The following is a 24,780-nucleotide window of genomic DNA, read 5'->3' as shown; positions in this document are numbered from 1 at the left end:
TATATATATATATATATATATATATATATATATATATATATATACACATATATTTATATATATATATATATATATATATATATATATACATATATAGGGCGGCACGGTGGTCGACTGGTTAGCACGTCCGCCTATATATATATATATACTCTTTTTTAAAAATTGATAAACAACAACTAAGTGTTTTCCATGAAAAACTGTGTTTAGCTCCACCCGAATCAAACAAACAAAAACATTTAAAAATATGTATTTTCAAAAAATACAGAAAATAAATCTGCATGTGCCGAACCACAATTGTTTAAACATGCAGCAACATCTGTAACAAAATAAATGAATCTATATTTTCACTAATATAACCAATAAACAGTGGTTGATGGGGTCCATGAAGAATGTGTGAAAAAAGGAATAAACCAGGAAGGCCAATTACATTATTCCGTGGGCATAAGTAATACAAACGTGAAGCTGGGTGAGAAAAGGATAGCATGTCATTCTCCACTAGCACAACAAGCATTCACTCTTTTTTTCTGTTCAACACTATATTCACTACGAGCAAGCTATTTCTAATCTATGGTGTGCGTGTGTGTATATTTGAGTGAGTGCATGCTGGAGGTGAGGTTTGGGGCAGAGGCCATTAAAGCTCTGTTAAAACACTTCTGATTCTGTTGGCTGCTGTGAAGAGCACAAGGATAATGAAAAAAGAAAGACAGAGACAGTGGCGGAAAGACTTTATACTCAGTGGCTATTCTTGCTCACCCTGCATTCCACTGGCAGCCTGTCAATACTATGAGCATGGGGGTGCAAGATGAGTCAACAACCTAATTCTAACATCAAACTTTCATGGGCAGCAGAGGAGAAGTGCAGGTCGGAGAGATGGGGTGAGAGAGCTTTGCTGTTAACGCTTTCTCCATCACCTGACCTTCACTTCTCCAAATCTTTTAAAAACCTTTTAAAAAGGTGACCCTTTTACACTCTCTTGCACACATACAGTGCAATCAAAAACGTGCAAACACACACAGTGACACTTTTAAAGTTCTGACCTGTGGTTGAATTGCAATTTCATCATTTTAGCAAGATATAATAGTGACCCTCTTAGTCCCTTACATACAATCTAGTCCAAGCAGAAAGTGCCAACGGCTTTATTTAATAAATATTGCCAGAAAGGGCGGCACGGTAATCGACTGGTTAGCACGTCCGCCTCACAGTTCAGAGGTCGTGGGTTCGATCCCGGCTCCGGCCTCCCTGTGTGGAGTTTGCATGTTCTCCCCGTGCCTGCGTGGGTTTTCTCCGGGCACTCCGGTTTCCTCCCACATTCCAAAAACATGCATGGTAAGTTGATTGGATACTCTAAATTGCCCTTAGGTGTGATTGTGAGTGCGGTTGTTTGTCTCTGTGTGCCCTGCGATTGGCTGGCAACCAGTTCAGGGTGTCCCCCGCCTACTGCCCAAAGACAGCAGGGATAGGCTCCAGCACGCCCCGCGACCCTTGTGAGGAGAAGCGGTACAGATAATGGATGGATGGATATTGCCAGAAAGAAGATGAACCAAGAAACAATTATAAGCGGTTGGTTTGTAATGGCTTTCTGGCATGTCTCGAGTGCTCAACAGTATACTGTACTGTTAAAAACAAAGCCTTTTCCTGGGAATCTACCTGATTTGCGTGGCATAATGTATTTACGAGCATTTAAATGTTTCCGGAATTGCAGGCATTAGACTTTCTACCGATCTGATCAGCAACACTGGATCAGTCGATATTTTGCATATTTTGTTAATTTTGTGATTGGATTCGCGAACTGAGACATTACAGCCGCAGTATCAACATATACATTTATCTGTGGCAGGCTGGCTCAGATGAAATTTGGCTGCCACTGGCAGTCAAAATGGAACCAATGTACAGTGTTAACTTTCTTTTGCTGCACGGAGATTGTTACTTTGCTCCTAGTGTGCTCATTGTGTAAATTCTGGTTCACAATACACGATTTTAAAATTGTCGTCCGACTTCCAAACTCTGAGAGACCCCCAAAAAATCCAATCAGTTTTGAATGTATTATATGTGGTGTTCAGCCACACGGCAAGATCAACACATCACACACGAACTACATTCATTCACAGATATTCTCACGTCAAACGGAAAATCTCGCGAAACCCCTCGAGATTAAATGAGACTACGGAGTGAACAAATATGACAGATGAAAAGGCAGAAGGGGTCTCAGTCGTGTCTTTACGATGGCGCTAGTTTGCGAATTATTTTTAGTGAAAAAAAGTGACACAAAAATAAAAGACGTTGGGCTTTGTTGCGCCATGATTGTTTTCATTTTGGATTCCCACCACGCTTCTTCGCCACCCCGTCACCTTGCTTTCTGATTGGCTATACATCACTGTCTACCGGCTGTATGCTTGTTTGTCCTCGGGGCACAGCACACACAATCCAACATGTGGAGTAGCCCCGATTTGAGGTTGGATGTCCTTCTGAGCGGCCAAGATCAGGCTGAGCACACCACACATGGCAGGATTATCTGATATTATCATTGGAGCCATTACGAGACACGGCACCGACCTACGATTGTCAGGAGGGGAAATCCGGGGCTAAAATTAGGCTGATTATCCTGCCGTGTGAACTAAGTTTATATCTGCTAATTGATACCCATTCAGCTTTCCTTTCTGGTGCGATACAAATACAGTACTTTGTGTCAAATGTATCAATGTTTAAGTTTGAGAATCTATTTTAGTGGCATTAGAAGTATCGACAATTCAGTTTCAATCTCTCACACCACTCCAGCAGGTGTAATAACCGTCTCATCCCACCACAATGGGTGCTCTTTTAGTTGTCTTTGTGTGTATTTTGCTTGAAAGACCACTCTACATCGGGCAAAGTTACAGTCATCAGGATACTAAGAATTTGGCATTACGCTATAAAAGACAGGAAGTGAACCAAAGTTGCGCTGGACGATGCAAGGCAATTGATCGAGCGTAATTTTACTAAACTCATTGCATTGTCCACAATTATACAGTTTTAATGTTGTGTAAATGAACATTGTGAAACAAATAAAGGTATATGAGACTGTTAAGTTCCTTATCCATCATTAATATGACTACTATATAACATCAGTATCCCACTTCACTTCATACTGCCATCATGCAGCTCGGGCTCATCGGGTCACAGGTTCTTTGAAATCATTTTGAAAAGGTTGCAACTAAAGTGCACTGTAGTTGTAATTTTATCTACTGCATGTTTTGAAAGTAGCTAAATTGTTATTAAAACCCAGTTCTGCTCATTTGTCAACAAATAAAAGTTTCATATTCAAATCACACTCCTTTTTTCCCCTTTCTTTCATTGGGGCATGGCAAAGATTGTTAAACATAGGCACAAATCCTTAAACATACTTTTGGGGATACTCCGTAAACAGTACACAAATGTATGTAGTAAAAACGTTATTTAAAAAGACATATTGCTCTATCTTGTGATCGGATCTGTGATCAGTATATTTAAACTCGGTGTTTGGAAGATAGGTCATCGGCCCAAAAAATGCTGATTGTGTAAAGTCTCGTAAGGCACCTGTCTATCTAATCCACCAATAAAAACATGTTTTAGTTGTCATGCATTTTTAAAGTCAAAATATCCCAAAACCCTCCAATCTTTGCTTAGATTTGTTTTTGTTTTTTTACATCTACCTGCAAGGTATTATTCAGCCAATTGTTTGTCAGCAGGAACATGGAATAGGTGGGGTGAAACATAGGCCAAGAGAGCGACAGTGTGAAATCTAGTGCTAATCCAAATTATAGTTGTTAACCTTGGAGGCAGGTGTTTCTTCCTTGAATGCGCTTACTGGAAACACTTGTCATCATATGTCCCCCAAAAGATAAAACAACATGAAAAATACAAGAACTTAAATAAACAATGAGGTACATTAAATCAAACACCACACATATTATATGTACATGTCGAATTGTGATAGTACATAAAAACAAACCTGTGTTAAGTTTGAAATTAATTGTTGATTTCAAACTAAAAACATGAATAAAGCCCACGTCATTATTACTAGGCTACTGTAGAGTTACTATGAGTCACGATCCCCTTCATGTTATACAATAGTTACATATGATTTTGACCACCCAGTTGGTATTTCATCATAATATATTCACAACTGAAATGTTTGAAATGTGATTCCTAGTGGTTTTAATTTAAATTAAATTTAATTTAATTAAATTAAATTTAATTTAAATTTAACTTTAACTTTAAACTTAAAATTTAAATTTAATTTAAATTTAATTTAAACAGCAAAGTTACATGGGCCAGCAGAGAATTTTGTAGACTAACACAAAGACAGAAGCAGATATTAATTTGCATGAGTTGATCTTTGGCCTCAGCTATCTTGGAACTCTAGTACAGACATATTTGAATATTAATATACACATTTTAAGCAAAAAAATTGGTGATGTCAGTGGGTCAATATTTTTGATTTAATTTAATTTTAATCTGTTCCAATACTGTTGCTTACCAAATGATTTTGTGTTTTGTTATGGGTAATGCTTTCTAAGTTCTAAGATAGAACTAGCCTTTTCTGATGTAAATTCTTGGAAATAAATGGTCTTTGTCTTACATTAACATTTTGTTGTTATACCCAAATGTTTTCAGTCTGCAGCAAAAATAAGAAAATGGCCTCATTGTTCCAATACTTTGTAAAAGTACATGTCAATTTCACACAATCACATGCATTGTCTTTTAAAGCCCTTCTTTTCCGGGGCAATGCAACTCAAGCAACACATGTAACCTAACAATGTTTTCTTCTTTTCGTCATTATTACTTGCTGGTGATGTTTAAATAAACTAGAGTGCACCAGGACATTAACCACCTGGATGCTAGGCTACATCAATTTCTAAATGGAGCTACCTCTAATGCTAAAGAACATTAACCACTTTGATGCTCGGCTACTTGGGCTAACATCCATTGCTGACAGAACTACCCTTAATGCTACCTCGACTTCAACCACTGCTCCCTGGACTGGCTTTAGTGTTACCTGGACTATATTCATTGGTACCTTGGCTCATTCCTGTGGTAACTCCACTGCTACCCGGGCTGCTTCCATTGCTACCTGGGTCTCACCCATGGCCAGCCAGGCCTCAACCATCGCTAGCAAGGCTCCAACTACAATTAGCTGGGTCCCACCTACTGCTAACTGGGACACATGCACTCTAAAAACAGTCGGGTTATTTCATAAACTCAATTTTTGGGTCGTTTGTGTTGGGTAAAAATTCTGGATTCTTTTTTATAAATTGGTTCAAATTAACCGAATATTTATTGGGTTATATGCCAGTAATGTTTTTGTTGGGTCAAAAATCAACATTAGAGGCCCATATACAGGTGCCTTCTGCAAGTGTACACGTTAATTACGTCTGGCGACCATGACAGCCATCGACATACTGTTCATATGTTTACACATGCAGCACCGTGGTCAAGTAAACAACACTTTTGACATTTGAATTTCTTCATTTATCACAATGTTTTAGTAAGTACTTCAGAAATTGTAATCTTTTGAAAACGAGTTGCCTTGTAACTGAGCGTTTGTGTTAGGCAGGACGAGTGCTTGGAATCGTAAAAAAAAAAAGGCATTATGTCTGCCGCCATTGTAGGATGACTTCGGTGCTGCAGTGTTCCTGTTCGTCTATCTAGCTATAAAATTACTGGTAATATAGATAAAGGCAGGGAGCTATAATTGTAAATCAATTATCAATTGGTGAACAATCCTGTTGTTGTGGCAACTGAATTTTATACTGAAAAAAAAAATCCATTCTGGAACAACTCACAAATCATCTGTACACAGGAAAATATATTACTAATTATACTATTAATATATTACAAGCTCAGAAATAAATTAGGGAATTCATATATAAAGGAATCAAAACCTGAAAATGTACTTGTCAATTAAAAACTCAGTTGTTTCCACGGCATGAAAAATTGCCACAATTAGTCCTGTGTTTGAATCTAGTAACACATTGGATGTAAGGAATAACCAGCCAATCAGTATATTATCCATCCATCCATCATTATCTGTACCGCTTCTCCTCACAAGGGTCGCGGGGCATGCTGGAGCCTATCCCAGCTGTCTTTGGGCAGTCGGCCCCTGAACACCCTGAACTGGTTGTCAGCCAATCGCAGGGCACACAGAGACAAACATCCGCACTCACAATCACACCTAGGGGCAATTTAGAGAGTCCAATCAACTTACCATGCACGTTTTTGGAATGTGGGAGGAAACCGGAGTGCCCGGAGAAAACCCACGCAGGCACGGGGAGAACATGCAAACTCCACACAGGGAGGCCGGAGCCGGGATCGAACCCACGACCTCTGAACTGTGAGGCGGACGTGCTAACCAGTTGACCACCGTGCCGCCAGTATATTATCCATCGTTTTAAAAATATATTGCGAAAAGGATTGCTAAACAATTGGTATTCTCCAAGCGTCCAAAAGTGTTGTCAAGGTCAAATATATTTCTTAAAGGTGAGGAGCTCCAGCTTGAATGAATTAAAATATATTGGCATCACCCTTGAATCAAATTTAACTTTTAAAAAATATGTTAAAATGTTGTGTAAAACTGTACGGTTAAATCAGAATAATTTTAGACAAATATGATCGTTACTTCCAGACAGTGTTGCTAGAATGTTTCTTCAAAGTACATACGTACATATATATATATATATATATATATATATATATATATATATATATATATATATATATATATATATATATATATATATATATATATATATATATATAATACCCAGCTGTGCGGTATCGGCCAATACCGATACTGTACCAATACCAGACTTTTGGAGAAAAAAAAAAATATATATATATATGAGCATTTTTTTCTCTTTTTTTTTCGTAACTCTTAAGAACTGCATACTCACTTGGATGTACAACCATTGCTATCATGGCTTGGTCAGACTTGAAAACCTTTGTGAAACAGGAAAAAATAAGATATAATATACACGAGGTATCTTTGAGAGAGATTGTGTCGGATTAATTACAAAAGCTATAAGATATTATTATAAAAGTTTGTTTTGAGTACTAGTGACCCATCGCAACAACTTCCGCTCCCAAATCCACTTCCAAAACCAAAAACAAGCAGTAGAAAAATCCAACAAGTTCAACTCCAAAATCCAAAATTGAGCAGGGTTTGTAGATGCGGTCCATTCTCCTTGTTCATGCTCTCTGCCGCTGCTACCGCCGCCGCAAACTCTTGGTGCTTGTTCACATGTTTCGTTCTCAAATGTTGCATCAGGTTTAACGTATTGAACCTGGCCACTTTAGTTCTGCCTCGTGCAACATTTACTCTAGCTGGAGTTTCTATGTTGAAGTAGTTACATATCGCCAACATTATATCTCCTGTACCCCACCGTCCCCCCCATACATACAAACACACACACACATGAAAAAAATTTGTAAGTACTCGCAAATACCGATACCAGTGTTTTAATGTGGTATTGGGATACTTCCCAATAGTCCAAGCAGACTATATATATATATATATATATATATATATATATATATATATATATATATATATATATGGGCCATTCTACTGAATTGGTTCAAATTCAGTTGTGGAAAATGTGTGAAATTTGTATTTTATTTCAGAAAAACCTTTATTGTATTCATGTTGCACCATATCTAAGGGGCACAAATATAGTAAAAGTACAGTCAATTTTCAAATAGTATTTTCTAGCTTTTCCCAAATATCTTACCCGTCCCTAAAATGTGTCACTCCCGAAACACACATTACAGAAGAATAAATAATAATTCTACAAGCCGATTCAGATTTTTTTTTCATGCCCCCTCTACAGAGTATTTTCATAAATTAATATATATGGTTTTGACATCAAAACCAATCAAAGTGAATTTTTAACAAAATTTGATATGACTTTTTCCGAAATAAATCAAAATATATACTATTTTTCATTGTAAAATGTAGAAAGTTGATCATATTGACTTCAAAAGTCATCATTAATTAAAACAAACATACCCTTAAACAATCATTATCAAACATTGTTGGTTGATAATTCAATACTTTTTATTTTTGTTAAAACATCAGTTTTTTCATTAGTGACTACAAAATTTCAGATGTGGCCATATTGTTGCTGCTGTTGCAGTAATACATTGTGTGTAGCATTGTAATCACTTAACTACTTTTGCTATATTTCAGCTTCTAACGTGTATTATAACCAATGAAACATTATATTTTCCATTTTCTAGTGCTTTGTGCTGTACTCAGGGTTGGGGGGTTGGAGTTGATCGCAGCTGACTTAGGGCAAAAACAGGGTACACGCTGGACCGGTCACCTGTCCATCACAGGGCTCTTCATCATTGAAAAACTGTGGTTTCACCTTCCAAATGAAAATGTAATTGGAATGACAAACATTTTTGTAACAGAAATTTCCCTGTATGTATTGGCCCTCTCTCTCTGTTTTTGTGAGACATATGGTGATCTTGTCTTTTGCTCCATGCTCTTCTGACTTTCCATTGCTCTCTACTGGATACTTCATTGGTAGACTTCAGCTTTCCTTCTTCCTTCCATCTCTTATTTATTTCTCTTTCCTTTATTAAATATTCTTTGGATTTCACTAGGTCATTCTAACCCTTCGCCTATACTCTGTCTCTGCTAGGCTTTTTGGCATTTCAGTGTTTTTCCCTTCAAATTAAGATAAAATATTAAATAAAATATTGTTAAAATCAGAAAGATCTATGTATGACATATGTATCTACGTATTATATTATTTAAAACTTACTTTATTAAAAAGTAAACATCATATTGTCACTAGTGAAACCTATCTGTATGTTTCGGTAGTCAAAGCTTTGGTTTGATTTTCCCCTTCAAATTAAGATAAAATATGAAATAGAATATTGTTAAAATCAGAAAGATCCATGCATGACATAATATAATACATAGATACACATGTAAAACTTACTTTATTCAACAATAAACATCTTCTTGTCATTAAAGAAACCATTATGGCACAACTGAAACCTTTCTGCATGTTTCGGTAATGACTGTTTCGGTTTTATTTTTCCCTTCAAATTAAGATAAAATATGGAATAGAATACGGTTAAAATCAGAAAGATCTATGTATAACATATGTATCTATATATTGTATTATTTAAAACTTACTTTATTCATAAAGAAACATCATAATGTCACTACTGCAACCATTATGTCACTACCGAAACATTTCGGTAGTGACGTTTTATGATAGTTGTTGACAATACTCAACAATGCTAGGCAAACGTGGCTACCACAGACAGTTTTGAGTATGTGTACAGAGATAGAAAACAGTACATTTAGCATTAAAATCAAAAGTGCTCATTTTATTGCCGAAATGAGGTGTTCGTTAGTGACGGTCCTTAAAACCACATGCTGATTTTCAGACTTTGAAGGGCACATAACTTAATAATGCTGCCAACTAATTACTCGCCATGTTCCCAGTGATGAACATGAAGGTAATGTCTCTTATTGGTGAAACTTCTGGGAATATGGCTAAAACCAAGCCAAACCTACAGACAAATACTCTTTGCGTTTCGGTAGTGACATGAAAAGTTGGGACAGATTTTTTTTTCTATAAAAATTCTAATTCAAAAATAATCTACAAAATCAATGTAAATCTTTCACCATTCATTTAAAAGCAACCAAAATGTTCTATTAAAGTAAAGTATTTTTTAAATTACCCTTGTGAGGATAAGCGGTACAGATAATGGATGGATGGATGGATTTTTTAAATTGGCAAAAATCTTTGGCAAAAACATTTTTTTTTTCATGAATTGAAATTTAGGAGTTAGAGTTTGGGACGGCCACCTCCCAATAGGAAGTGACGTATAAAAGAGGACTTTTTATACATTCAGTTTAATAGTATCTCAATTAATGCCTTGTGGTAAATTAGATCAAAACAAGATATTACTAAATATGCAAGGTCTGAACACTTCATTGTTTTTTAAAATTTGATTTTCATTGTGGGACAGCAATTGCAACCAATTTGGTAGAATGGCTCATATATATGTGTGTCAGTTGAACAACTATAGTCTGGAATAGTGTGGACGGTGTGTCGTGTGTCAGTTGAACAACTGACACACGACACACCGTGTTAATTTGTTTTTTTCTTTCCTTTATTGTTGTTGTTATTGTAATGTGACTTCTTCTGACCTGCCAGGGACTGCAGATGGAAAGTAGCCGTTGGCTAATTCTGTCATATTCAAATATAAATGTTCAAATTAATAGCAATGCACTGTCCCTTTTAAATAAACAAATTAGTACAGTATGTTAAAAATGTATACTGATTCTTTAGGGCAATATAGGAACAATAAAATACCTTAACAATTGTGAATGCACTAAATCAAACCTATTCAATTAAATTGAAATTAGACTTTTGAAAGTTTGTTCAAACATTTGCATTGCATTGTGAAAGAGAGCAAGTCATTTTCAACACTTTAGATTGATTAATAATGTGTCAAAGTAACACCCATGTGTGTGGACAGACCAATAATATAGATTAAAAAAAATAATAATAAATTCACCAAAATGTGATTAATGAGGTTTTGGCCCGACGCCAGCGATAATGTACTTGGGTCACATTTAAATAGCAGTACCTGTTGACTGAAAATAATGTATTTTGTTAGTCCATGACAATAACAAAATAAACTACAGAAAATAACAGAGGTAAAGCCCGTATCCCACGGAGTGAAGAGTGATCTTAAGCAAACAACATGCTATAGTATTTAATCATGCCTTTTGTTATCCTTATGAAAGTCACCCTAAAATAGTATGTATTTTAAGTGCGCGTGAAGGCCATCCATAAGAAGTACAGTAGTGTATTAGTTCAATCAAACTTAATGAATGTAACCGATTAATGCATTCATAACAATGGCCTGAACAGCAGAGTATATTTTCAAACAAATCAAAGCATGGCAAAATAATCTATTTCACCAATTCTTACCATACTTGTCATTGCTTAGAACCAGTGTACACTAATTCCAAGAGGATCTATAGAGTAAAATGGGAAAAATTATTCTGTTGAAAGACTCAAGAAGCATTCAGGGATTTTTTCTCTCTGCTTTTTAGTGACATGACAATGAGTCAAGACAGATTTTAGGGCAAAAAAATATGTTCTGTCATCTGAGTTGTACAGAGCTGCAAAGTAATCTCTTTCATCACTCAGGGTTAGGGTTAGGATTAGCCAATTACAATAAGAAAGTTGCAAGTAGAAAGCACAAACAAGCCACTCTTCCCTGATGGACCCCACCACTTAACGAGCTGAAATGATCATCAGCACGGAGTGTAACTGCATCTATAGTTTGGCTAAAAATCAATAATTTTACCAAGTGCATATGAACCTGGACTTCACAGTGAACGAGTGGAGCAAACAGATTTTCAGTAACCCCATTAATTTGTGATTGCAAAGGTAGTCAGCAATGCTCCTGCTCGCTTCCTCGTAAATGGCCTAAAAGGGACCATGATTTAGAGTAATTCTTCTAGGCCCTGTCGTTCTCGAGTCAGTGCTAAACTGTCCTTAGGAGAGGCCAACACTTGCATAAATATGTTTAAGCCGTTGGAGACTCAAAGTCCGTTAGCTGACGTTTCCACCCTACTGAGTTTTAACACATTAGGAATCCCTGATGCTAGTAATGAGCCGCAGACAGAAGGATGCCAGCTGGGGGTGATCATTGGTGGGCGAGTGCTTCAAAGCATTATTCACAAAACCATCATTATTAAGCTGTTGTTGTTGTACAAAGATTTCTTACATATCCAATAAAAGTCACTGCTGAAATGTCATATGTTGCTGATAATTTTCAACATCCAAAAATGTGATCAGTTAAAGCAAGAGAAGTGTGTCATTAGGGTGTATTGCTTCAATTACGTTATCATGTTCAGTCTTAGCATGCAATAAAATTTGCATAACCACTACACAACTCCAGTAAAACCACCAAATGCCAGTAGTATTGCAACGCTATGACAGCCTATTAATTGACCAATCCATGTGAGATGAAGTCATTTTAGTTATCTTTGTTTATCTTTCTTTACATTTTTCTCTTACTTTCACAAGACCATATACATTAAACCCTACCTGAAATTATATGTTATCCAAAGAGAAATGTAGAAAATGACCGAAGCATTTGTTAAAACAAATTTGGGGCTATTGAAATTCTGACAGGATCAACACCACACTAAATGCATAAAATGCTCGACTGGGGAATTCTGATAAGTAGTAAAATGTTTTATGTCATCATACATCTTTCTGTCTTCACAAATATAATATATAATTTAATGAAATAATCATTATTCTTACTTGCTGACATGATGTACAGTATGTGGTTTAAATAATGTGACTAAACACATTTACAGCAAACTGTAACTAAAAATATGATTTTAGGTTGATTAAATTGACTGAGCTCTGAGTATGGGAGTTTATTATACAACACAAGCAGTGTAGGTGCTGGTCATCATAGAAAGAATGTGTGCATGTGTGTTGTGTGTGTGTGCGTGTGTGGGGTGTGTGTGTGTGTGTGTGTGTGTGTTTGCACTTCTATTTTCTCCTCATCTCAGACCCAGTGGCCCTGTGCCCTGGCCTCTCTTTCTCCCCCACTGTGTGTGAGTTTATTCACAGGAAATGCAGGGGAGCCTCACGGGTGGCTGGCCTGATGTAAAGCGACATGGCGTCTCCAGCGAGCCGGGAACTTAGCATGTCAGGCAGGTCAGCAAGGGGCAAGCAGACAGTCAATAAATATTCAATACAGCATTACCAGTTCATGGATCTAATACCTTAGGAAAGCCCCCCTTCGAAAATGTAAAATTAAAAAAAAAGTTACTCCAAGCTATTCCCTTTACACAAGCTAGTTGGTTTGAATTGCACAAGACAACGTAAATGATTTTGACTGCACACTTAAACTTTGTAGGAAGGAGTGACAGTTCAAAAGAATAGATTACCCTCACCCCATGATCACTTAATATTTTAGTAAAAATTTACTTCAGAAAACAATATCAGTTTTCATATATGATGTGGAGAGGAAAATCATGTGAGCATTTGACAGAGAGGTCTCTGCACTGGAGTCAAAACGGACAGAAATATCTTATGTCTCTTTAATGCAGTGGGTGTTAATCCCAATTAGCAACAAGCTACTGCATTGTGGACACATCACATCAACTCAGGCTTTGCTTAGACAGGTGCCCTCAATGGACCGGGTGTGTATGGTGGTGTACCAGCTGCTATTGGCCTGTTTTCCTGATTAACCCAGACACTAAAATGTTGCTGCTGTATCTTCTGACTCCCTGGCCATTGCTGCCTCCTCCTCTGCTGTCTTTTAGATAGCTTCCGTCTGCTTACATTTTTAACAAGCGTCTCCTCTGTCTCCATGTCTTTTATTGTGTTGTCTGAGTGTAGGGCATTTTATTACTTACACTGCATAGGTTGGTTGAGATCAGTGTTACACACTAAAATGGTTTTCCTTTCTCCATGTGAATAATTAATGGGAATGGATGATTCAGGACAAAGGCAATGGGGACTCCATTAAGAAATGTGATGTTGAGAGGTGCTGACTTCATTATTTGAGTTGTTAACACTTGGAAGAGATATGATTCTGATTATGACAGAAACAATAACATACAACAACAACATGTTCTTCTATGATTCTGGGGTGTTGCAATTAGCAACCCAGTAAGAAGAATTTAGAGAAGAGTTTTACATATACATTTTTAGATCAGCTGATGACGCCTAACTAACTGACTCGGTGTTGTGTGCATAACTTTGCTTAATAAATATACAGTATCTGTCAAAACAACACCAATGTAAATTATTGTGTGTGTGTGTGTGTGTTCAAAATGGCTAATGAGCTGTTAGTGTGAAATTAATCCAATGCTTGTTTTTTTCAATTAAAGAGCCGTCAACCCAAAGACATTTTTTTCACGAATATTCCTATGCAGGCCCAGTAGTTGAAACAGGGCATTCTGATTAATATTGTGTTAGTGGAATTAGAGTTAATCCACCTGTTATTAGCCATCTCACGGGGCGGACAAAATGTCATTTTCACTTGACAAAAGTGACATTTTGTCACTTTTGTCAAGTGAAAATGATATCAAAGTTGCTCAGGGCTTAGGTAACAACCGATCACAGCTCACCTGTTTTCTGAAACTGAGCCATGATTAGCGATGGCTAAAAACAGGTGGATTAACTCTTATTCCACAAAGGCATTATTTATCACAATGCCTTGTTTTAATTGTTGGGCCTGCATAGAACATATTTTTGAAAAGAGTATGTTTGGGTTGACTTCCCTTTAATAAAGTATTTGCATAATAAAATCAATCCTCTTATTCATGTTAAGGGTACAGTATTAAAATTCAATAAAATAATGGGAGATAAAAATCAAGGGAAATAAATAAAATGTGTAATAATTTGCACACTTTGCAAAGCCAAATTCAAATACCATATTAGTTGTACGTCTTTGGTGTATTGCTCAACTGTTGTTGAGGAAAATAATCATATTCAAGGATCAAATAAAGCTATTAGAACTTCAAATCGAAATATACTTTTATTTTTTTTCCACATTAATTCCAAGATATTACTCAAGTAAATATCGGTTCCAAACTTTGTGAAAAAAATTGTACTTGAAAAATACGATTAATCATGAACAATTATGGGAAATGTTGCAATTAATTAGTTTATAAAAATGTCATCGTTTGACAGCACTATGATAATAATAATTTTATATACATGGGCCATTCTACTGAATTGGTTCAAAATCAGAGTTGGAAAATGTGTGAAATTTGTATTTTATTTCAGAAAAACTTTTATTGTATTTATGTTGCACCATATTTAAGGGGCACAAATATAGTAAAAGTACAGTCAATTTTCAAATCGTATTTTCTAGCTTTTCCCTAATATCTTGCATTTCCCTAAAATGTGTCACTACCAATTACAGAAGAATAAAAATAATTCTACTAGCCGATTCAGATTTTTTTCCACCCCCCCCTACAGAGTATTTTTATAAATTAATATATATGGTTTTGACATCAAAACCAATCAAAATGAATTTTTAAGAAAATTTAATATGACTTTTTCCGAAATAAATCAAAATTTATATGCTATTTTTCATTGTAAAATGTAGAAAGTTGATCATATTGATTTCAAAAGTCATCATTAATTAAAACAAACATACCCTTAAACAATCATTATCAAACATTGTTGGTTGATAATTCAATACTTTTTATTATTGTTAAAACATCTGTTTTTTTTCGGTAGTGACTGCAACATTTCATTAGTGACCATATTGTTGCTGCTGTTGCAGTGATACTTTGTGTGAGGGTAGCATTGTAATCACTTAACTAGTTTTGCTACATTTTAACTTTTAACATGTATTAGAACTAATGAAACATTATTTTTTCCACTTTCTACTGCTTTGTGCTGTACTCAGGGTCACAGGGGGTTGGAGTTGATCGCAGCTGACTTAGGGCAAAAGCAGGGTACACGCTGGACCGGTCACCTGTCCATCACAGGGCTCTTCATCATTGAAAAACTGTGGTTTCACCTTCCAAATGAAAATTTAATTGGAATGACAAACATTTTTGTAACATACATTTCCCTGTATGTATGTTCCCTCTCTCTCTGTTTTTTGAGAGACATCTGGTGGTCTTGTCTTTTGCTCCATGCTCTTCTGACTTTCCCTTGCTCTCTGCTGGATACTTCATCGGTAGACTTCAGCTTTCCTTTTTCCTTCCATCTCTTACTTCTTTCTCTTTCCTTTATTAAATATTCTTTGGATTTCACTGGGTCATTGTAACCCTTCGCCTGCACTCTGTCTCTGCTAGGCTTTTTGGCATTTTGGTGTTTTTCCCTTCAAATTAAGATAAAATATGAAATAGAATATTGTTAAAATCAGAGAGATCTATGTATGACATATGTATCTATGTATTATATTATTTAAAACTTACGATATTAAATAATAAACATCATATTGTTACTACCGAAACCATTATGTCACAACCGAAACCTTTCTGTATGTTTCGGTGGAGACAGTTTCGGTTTTATTTTTCCCTTCAAATTAAGATAAAATATGGAATCGAATATAGTTAAAATCAGAAAGATTGTATTATATTATTTAAAACTTACTTCATTCAAAAATAAACATCATATTGTCGCTACCGAAACCATTATGTCACAATCGAAACCTATCTGTATGTTTCGGTAGTGACCGGTTTGGGGTTATTTTTCCCTTCAAATTTTGATAAAATATGGAATATAATATTGTTAAAATTAGAAAGATCTATGTATGACATATGAATCTATGTATTATATTATTTAAAACTTACTTTATTCAAAAATAAAAATCATATTGTCACTACCGAAACATTTCGGTAGTGACCGTTTTGGTAGTGACGTTTTATGATAGTTGCTGATAATACTCAACAATGCTAGGCACAAAATGGCTACCACAGACAGTTTTGAGCATGTATACAGAGATATAAAACAGTGCCCAGTGATGAATATGACGGTAATGTCTCTTACTGGTGAAATTTCTGGGGATGTGGCTAAAACCAAGCCCTGCCTAGAGACAAATACTCTTTGCGTTTCGGTAGTGACATGAAAAGTTGGGAGAGTTTTTTTACATTAAAACTTCTCATTTGAAAAAAATCATCAAAATAAATGTAAATCTTTCACCATACATTTAAAAGCAACCAACATGTTCTATTAAAGTAAAGCATTTTTTAAATTGGCAAAAAACTTCTCCCTTTTTTTTTCATGAATTGAAATTTAGGAGTTAGAGATTGGGACAGCCACCGCTCAATAGGAAGTGACATATAAAAGATGACTTTTTATACATTCGGTTTAATAGTATCTCAATTAATGCCTTGTGGTAAAGTAGATCATAACAAGATATTACTAAATATGCAAGGTCTGAACACTTCATTGTTTTTTAAAATTTGATTTTCATTGTGGGACAGCAATTAAAACCAATTCGGTAGAATGGCTATTCTGCGGATTTTTCTTCCAACGCTAGGGGCGCTCTAACAGAAATTAGAATCAAAACTAAGGAAAAAAAATAATGCAAAGAAGAATACACTACTTTTTTCTTTAGCAGATAGAACACGGAAGACAAATTACAAACAGTTAATTATTTTCAAATTCTCGCCCCTTCATCATGGGAACTGTTATGTATTGATGACACAATTAACAGGATGTGACTGCAGGTGGAGGAGTTCAACAGGTGAGGGCACTATGCACTAGCTTAAGCATTAGGTGTTTAATTAGGTGGTATGCGGAAGTAAAACAATAAAATGTGAACATTAACTGAGAAACTGGAGTGTGTTCAGTTATTAAATGTAAGCCAAAATCCAACAGAACCCACAAGAAGAAGTTCATATGATGAAAGCTTTAAGGTGACGGCCACCACTCTTGCTATCCAGGCAGGAAATTGCGCAACTGCACGCAAGCTTAGCATCAATGAATCTATGGTGAGACGTTGGAGGCTGCAGCGGAAAGTGAAATGAAGATAAGTACTGGTTATTTTCTCTTGGTTCGGTTCCGTTTAATCAGGGTGTTGTGCTGTTAGGTTTTTACAGGCATTGAGGGTGACATCATTCAGCAAATTGTACCAGAGAACCATGGCCCACCTCGAGGTTCTTTGCCCGGTGCCCTACCGGCTTGTGAGGGAACTCCTGGTAGGATTTGTAAGTATTTGAGGAAGGCGGGGTAGAGGAAGAGGGACCTAGAGACCAAGGACATTTCTTCGGGGTCTTAAACCTCCAAATTGCCTCCTTATCGTCCCAGTCTTGTCCTTCTAGAATCGATGCAACCATTTCAGGATTATATCTCCGAACAGCCATACTTCAAAAAAATCTGAAGCACAATATTTTCACAGGCACATCAAGATACATACACATACATACTTACGCATTTATATAAAGTTGAGTTAAGAGTTAGCTCACTTTCAATAGAATATCTCACTAAAATAGAATATGGCAACAGCTAGCTAGCCAATAGTAATTACTTCTGAAAAGTACTCTGTCAGGGTAACCTTAAACCTAATCAAATAATATTTACAATCATTTTTCACAAGTGTTGTAGGTAACATTAGAGCAATTGAAGAATAAGACTTACATGTATCAGATGGGCAAAGGGGAACACATTTCACACAGCTTTCACTGTAAATGGATGTGGGTTGTTTCTGACCCATGTGTTTAAACTTGATCTCCAAATACAAAAGCTGTGCTTGTTCATTATGTAAGAAAAGACCAATAAAAATTATTATTTGTGCTAAAGAAAAACAAGATATTTACCATATTTTCCGGATTATAAACCGCAATTTTTTTCTTAGATTTTGAATGGCTCAGAATGGCGGTTTATAATCTGGTGCGGCGATTATGTGGATTTTTCTTCCACCGCTCGGGGCGCTCTAACCGGAATGACAGTACAATTCAATACAATACATTTCCCATTAACTGGATGTGACTGCAGGTGGAGGAGTTCAACAGGCGAGGGCGTCATAGACTAGGTTATTGCATTAGGTGCTGTAATGCTTTGATTTTATGTTTTCCTAGACATCCCTGAAGTGCACATGAATGCGATTGGCTGATATTACGTCTGTTCTGTTGTTTCGATGTGAAATGCTATTGTTTATGTAGCACGTCGTGTGTTAGATTGGCTGACTTTATTAATATAAAACAAAACAGGTGCATATGTAGAATGTAGTACAACAATAGATGGTGGAGTCTGGTGGACATTAGCTGACAAACTGGAACAGCAGTTGGCAGTGAAATGACGATAAGTACTGTTTATTTTCTCTTGGTTCTCTTCTGTTTTAATCAGCAACGTTGCTGCAGTGTTAGGAAAGAATGTGCTCAGGTACATACATGTACATTTACAGTTCATAATCATTCTGTAAATGCAGTAAATATAAAAGTTGTCAACATAGATGCGGCTTAAATAACGGTGCGGCTTATTTAATGTTTTTTCCAAAATGTTCTAAAATAGAGTGGGTGCGGCTTATATAACGGTGCGGCTTATAGCTTATAGGAAAATCCGGCAATGCATACTTGGCATATTAATTGATGAAAAATAAGGTTTTTTTTTAAAGATATATCATCGAAACACTAAGCAATACATGCATTAAACATGGGTCATTTTTAGTGTATCAAAAATGTTTTTTTTTATCAAAAAGTTAAAAGATCAAAAACAAGTAAATTGATAAATACTTTGAATACTGAATACTAAAATTAGTTCATAGCAAAGATATAGAAAATTAAAACTCAACCGGGTCACTTTTGACCCATGTTGTGCATCAAAGGGTTTAGAGTTTAATGTGAACAAATTCCTCACTTTGACTGTACACTTTATACTCCGCTACTTGTGCATGAGGTGTTAATGTCATTGTAAGTTAACAATGTGAAATATTAAGTTGTAGAATACATCTTGTTTTTATCTGGTGTTTCATTAAGAAAGTGCATAGAATTATTTCCTTATAGAGCCTCAGATGGTCTTCAACTTAAATTGCTGAAGACTGACAGTTTGCTCAAAAGCTGCAAATGAGTCAACACGAGTTTAATATACCGTGTATTTGTTTCGAACATAATTTTTGTATGACAATGTGGCTGTGCCAAATACTGTTACCACCCCGCACAGTGTCATGCCAAAAGCAAAAAATTGATGATGAGAGATGAAACAATAAAGGATAGGTGTTGGTGAAATGTTAATGTCTTTTCCTGTTCAATATCTGTACCTCTCATCAAAAGACAACATCCACGTTGTGATGCAGGAATTCATGAATACATAAAATCAGGCACATTCACACTCATATCCACACACTACTCCGCACAAATGGACAGCATCAACATGTCATGTTTAGTTCGTAGCTTTCTCCCGTCCTTCTTATTCCACGACAGGGAGGTTCACATGCTATTTCTAAACAAGAGGAAAATTCAGCAGCAGAGCTGCCTTCAAAAATAAAATACATATGATTTTATGCCCTCATACACAATGCACAAACACATTTCGGTGAGGATAAAAATATGACCACTTTTCATGTGAGCATAGTTGTGTTGACTTTACACCCACGCAACCCACAACTATATTATTTATCATCTTCTACTATCACAGCTTTGACCACCACCCAACCAACCTAGGAACATACACAATGAAAAACACCATTTGAGCAGCATCTGATTGATCAGCCAAAAATAATGACATCGGGTCTTTGATGGAGTAGTCTAGTCCAGACTGTCATGGTTTGGCTCTGTTGTGTTGCTCTCTCTCTCGCTCGCTCGCTCTGCAGCTCAGTTGGAGCGAGGGGGGCGTTCCCTCCAGCTGCACACCTGTGGCCAATGTAATTAGTGAGGTCAGTTTTCACTCACTCAGTTTTCCTTCCTGCTTCATCGGATTATTGACTTGTTTGCCTCACAGCTCAAGCCCGTTTTATAGACTCGTCATCTTGAATTGGTTTTTGGTTTGCAGCGCTGGGCAGTACGTCGCTGGGCCGGAGTGGTCGGACCCTCCGGCCCGGCCGGATGCCCATTTTGTGGGTGGGGCGGGGGGCGGATTAGGCCGACAAATTCTAAAGAATGGCTTAACTAAGCATGGCCGGAGGTGTATTTTAGTCCGGCCCACTATCGGCCCTCGTGCGTGTGACGTGCTCGCGAGGTGGCCAAAATTAATCTCAGCCTACTTGGTGAAAGGCTTATTTTTAGGCTTCTTTCTACTCCCGCGTCGGCACAAGCGACAACTTCTGTTATAGGGATTATGGCAAAAGGGCAGTCAAATAAATAAATTGTTCTCAGATATGTTGTAATATACTTGAGTAAAGATTTTAGAACAAAAATGAGAGTCCCATGTGGGACTATTTCGGGTGTCTGACAGTAATGCAGAAGATGCCAGTGGAAAGACCAATAGTCAGAACAGTGTTTCAGTGATGGGAAGCACACACTTACCTGATCACCACAATAAAACCACCAGATGGAAAAGACAAAGAAAACAATGATGATTAGTGCAAAGGCCAAAAAATGAAAATAAAAAGCAAACTAACACCTATGCTAATCATGAGTGCAGACAATTAATTTGGAGCAATCAACATACTACAAACAAGTAACCATATTGCTTTATTTGGCCCATCAATAATAGCAAACATAATTGATTCATTCTGATTTCATAAATCACAGTATTTTTGTGGGCAATCTTTAACATACTCAGCTGATTGACCATCTGTGTCTATATTTTTACTCAAAATAATCTAATATATCACCATGTAGTTCAAATTACCTTAAAAGTGTTAACATTAACATAGTACTATAACATACAGTAACTAAAATAATGGAAGACATGTCTCTGATTGGACTCTCTAAATTGCCCCTAGGTGTGATTGTGAGTGCGGATGTTTGTCTTTGTGTGCCCTGCGATTGGCTGGCAACCAATTCAGGGTGTCCCCCGCCTACTGCCCGAAGACAGCTGGGATAGGCTTCAGCACTCCCCGCGACCCTAGTGAGGATAAGCGGTATAGATAATGGATGGATGGATGTCTCTAACTGTTTATCATGATTAAAATGGTTAGCCAGTAACATCAAATGCATTCCATAAACCCCATCAGTTTAAAGGACTATTGTATTTGTAATGAACCTCAGTGGTTAGCGGTACTGTTAAACAATCGATGCTTTTGATGCACACGTGTATGTGTGCGTATACATGCGTGTGTGTTGAAAAGCTCGATGTTACGAGGGGAGTGAGAGCTCAAATATTTTTAGTCAGAGAAGTTATGATAGCCGGTCGTGATTCTGGAGGTATGCAGTCTGAGCCAGATTCAGACTCTCATCTCCTCATACAGCCCATCCCATTCCCAACATCACTACTTCTGTTTATCCCGTAAATCTTCACAGTAAGTTCAGACAGACCCAAGGGCAGCCCCTCTGATAATATGTTTGCACAGAAACAGTGGAAGTATGTTATGTATTGAAGGTTAAAAAAAAAACCAACAGCATATTATTTAGTTTACTAGGGTCCCATACATAGTTGGACTTAGAGACTTAGACTTGACTTTATTGATCCCTAAGGTAGTCCAATACAGTATGTGATTATCCATCCATCCATTATCGATACCGCTTACCCTCACAAGGGTCGCGGAGCGTGCTGGAGCCTATCCCAGCTGTCTTCGGGCAGTAGGCGGGAGACACCCTGAATTGGTTGCCAGCCAATCGCAGGGCACACAAAGACAAACATCCGCACTCACAATCACACCTAGGGGCAATTTAGAGAGTCCAATCAGCTTACCATGCATGTTTTTGGAATGTGGGAGGAAACCAGAGTACCCGGAGAAAACCCACGCAGGCACGGGGAGAACATGCAAACTCCACACAGGGAGGCCGGAGCCGGGATCGAACCCACGACCTCTGAACTGTGAGGCGGACATGCTAACCAGTCGCCCACCGTGCCGCCTATGTGATAATCATATTACTTATATTCTATTATTGCATTTTCTCTTCAAATTGTGGCAGATGTGTTAATTGACCAATATTCAATTTATTGTGGTTGGAGTTCGAAGGGGTATAAATTTCCACTAACGGCTAATACAACTTGTATATTTGATCTGATTAGTTTTTGGTGTACCTGATGTTGTAAAAATATGGCTTTGAGGTAGATGTCAAGTTGAAATGTACATTCTGACCAGAGAGATTCTTGAATAAGGCTTGGTATGCCATAATCATTGGATGTCTTTAGGTAGGAATTAAAATATCTGGGCATGATATATTTGTCAGACAGACAACGGATTACAGAATTACTAAATAATTTGAGTAGTGATTTGTTGAAAATCTGCAACTTCATACCTCTTACAAGAACCCCATACGTTTGTCATCTCATTGATAATGACGTAGACATGTAGACAATCAGGGGTGCAGATGGGATTTTGATTTTGAATGTATATTATGGTGTGTTTCAGTTTGGTTTTTGACTTTAGTTTCATGTTTTTCCTTGTGTTCTTTTGTCTCTCTCATTAAGTTATTGGGTCCACCTGTGCTTGTCATCCCAGTCCCAAGTGTTAGCCAATCAGCTCCCTCTAACCCTTTGTGTGTTGTGGAAGCCAATGTTCATCGCTGTCTTGTGAATTTGTCTGTATTTACTTTCCTGCTCTCTTTCAGTCCTTGTTGGTTCGTTGTCAATTGTATGTTGTCAGGTCAATGTCCAAGTCCAAGTCCTTTTTCCGAGTGTTTGTTTAGTTTCTTTGATCCTTGTTGTTTTTGGACTTAAGATTTTTTAAATATGTTTGCCTTTGTTTTTTTCTTTAAATTAAATTATTCATTCTCCGCACACCTGCCTTGTTTCCCTGTTTCCTCAACCAAGCATCTCCCGACAGAACGAACCGACCTGAAATTTACCGGGCAGGACTGGCATCATCACGTTCTTTGTGAAAAATACCTGGCCGGAAAACCGTGACTTGCTGACATGAGGGAAGCTCTTCAGAGCCTAAAATGAACATCTTGGCTGCACGAGTTCCCCACCTGGCACCTCCAGCTAATTTCTGGTTCTGAGCCTGTTCCGGCGGCGCACGTCCTGGGCCGCCACCCAAGGGTGTTCCTGTTACGGTGGTGTAAGCTCTGGCCGCTACCCAAACATGTTCCCATTCACAAGCCCTGTGACCGCCATCCGAGCCTGTTCCCGTTCCTGCAGCACAAGCCCTGCGACCTGTTACGGTCCCAGCAGCGCATACCTTGCGGCCACCACCCGAGCCTGTCCCTGTCCCAGCGGCGCAAGCCCTGCGACCGCCACCCCAGCCTAATTTGCCACCGAAGCCTCTTCCGTCGGTGCGAGTCGTGCAGCCGATGATTGATAAACATCATTATGACTTATGATCTTGACTTAATTCTCCTCAGCGTAACATAACTAACAGAAGATTGCCAAAATACTATTATAAATGATCGGCGGCACGGTGGGCGACTGGTTAGCACGTCCGCCTCACAGTTCAGAGGTCGTGGGTTCGATCCCGGCTCCGGCCTCCCTGTGTGGAGTTTGCATGTTCTCCCCGTGCCTGCGTAGGTTTCCTCCGGGTACTCCGGTTTCCTCCCACTTGGATGGTAAGTTGATTGGACACTCTAAATTGCCCCTAGGTGTGAGTGTGGATGATTGTTTGTCTCTGTGTGCCCTGCGATTGGCTGGCAACCAGTTCAGGGTGTCCTCCGCCTACTGCCCAAAGACAGCTGTGATAGGCTCCAGCACGGCTGCTTGTGAGGATAAGCGGTATAGATAATGGATGGATGGATGGATGGCGTTGGAATGAAGTTGAATGATACTGAATGAAAAACATGCATGGTAAGTTGATTGGACTCTCTAAATTGCCCCTAGGTGTGATTGTGAGTGCGGATGTTTGTCTCTGTGTGCCCTGCGATTGGCTGGCAACCAATTCGGGGTGTCCCCTGCCTACTGCCCAAAGACAGGTGGGATAGGCTCCAGCACGCCCCGCGACCCTTGTGAGGATAAGCGGTATCGATAATGGATGGATGGATATTATAAATGAGGCAACACAACAAATTTTAGTTTCCTGGACAAATGTAGCAGTGGCAAAAAAGGCCTCAGAGTGGCTGCCATTTTTAAATCATTATTTCAGTGTAAAGACATGTTATTGGGTGATTGTGATCCATTTGAATATCTCAGTCTATTGAGTTAAAGGTGATGCAAATATTATTGTTGTAATCATTAATAGATCACCAAGACATTAAGGTAAATTTATGGAGGAATTTGAAGAAAGGCTGTCAGTAATCTGTACTGGCTG

General features: G+C 37.7%; 1 protein-coding gene across 5 annotated transcripts in view; it reads right to left on the bottom strand.

Annotated features, from left to right (window-relative positions):
- bcas3 (BCAS3 microtubule associated cell migration factor) overlaps positions 1-24,780 on the bottom strand; it is a 482,251-nt gene that overhangs the window by 119,655 nt on the left and 337,816 nt on the right. Inside the window, exon 24 of one of the 5 annotated variants that reach the window (XM_086034858.1) lies at positions 19,352-20,344. The exons of the other annotated variants lie outside the window; for them this stretch is intronic. Within the exon in view, the coding sequence (XP_085890984.1) occupies positions 20,253-20,344 (92 nt within the window). The 3' untranslated portion in view covers positions 19,352-20,252. Of the gene's footprint in view, positions 1-19,351; positions 20,345-24,780 lie in introns of those variants that run through there. 5 annotated transcript variants of the gene reach the window in all.

Source organism: Filicampus tigris, chromosome 7, assembly GCF_054856515.1.
Source record: "Filicampus tigris isolate MCC_2025a chromosome 7, RoL_Ftig_1.0, whole genome shotgun sequence".
NCBI lineage: Eukaryota > Metazoa > Chordata > Actinopteri > Syngnathiformes > Syngnathidae > Filicampus > Filicampus tigris.
This window is presented reverse-complemented; position numbering and strand designations above follow the sequence as displayed.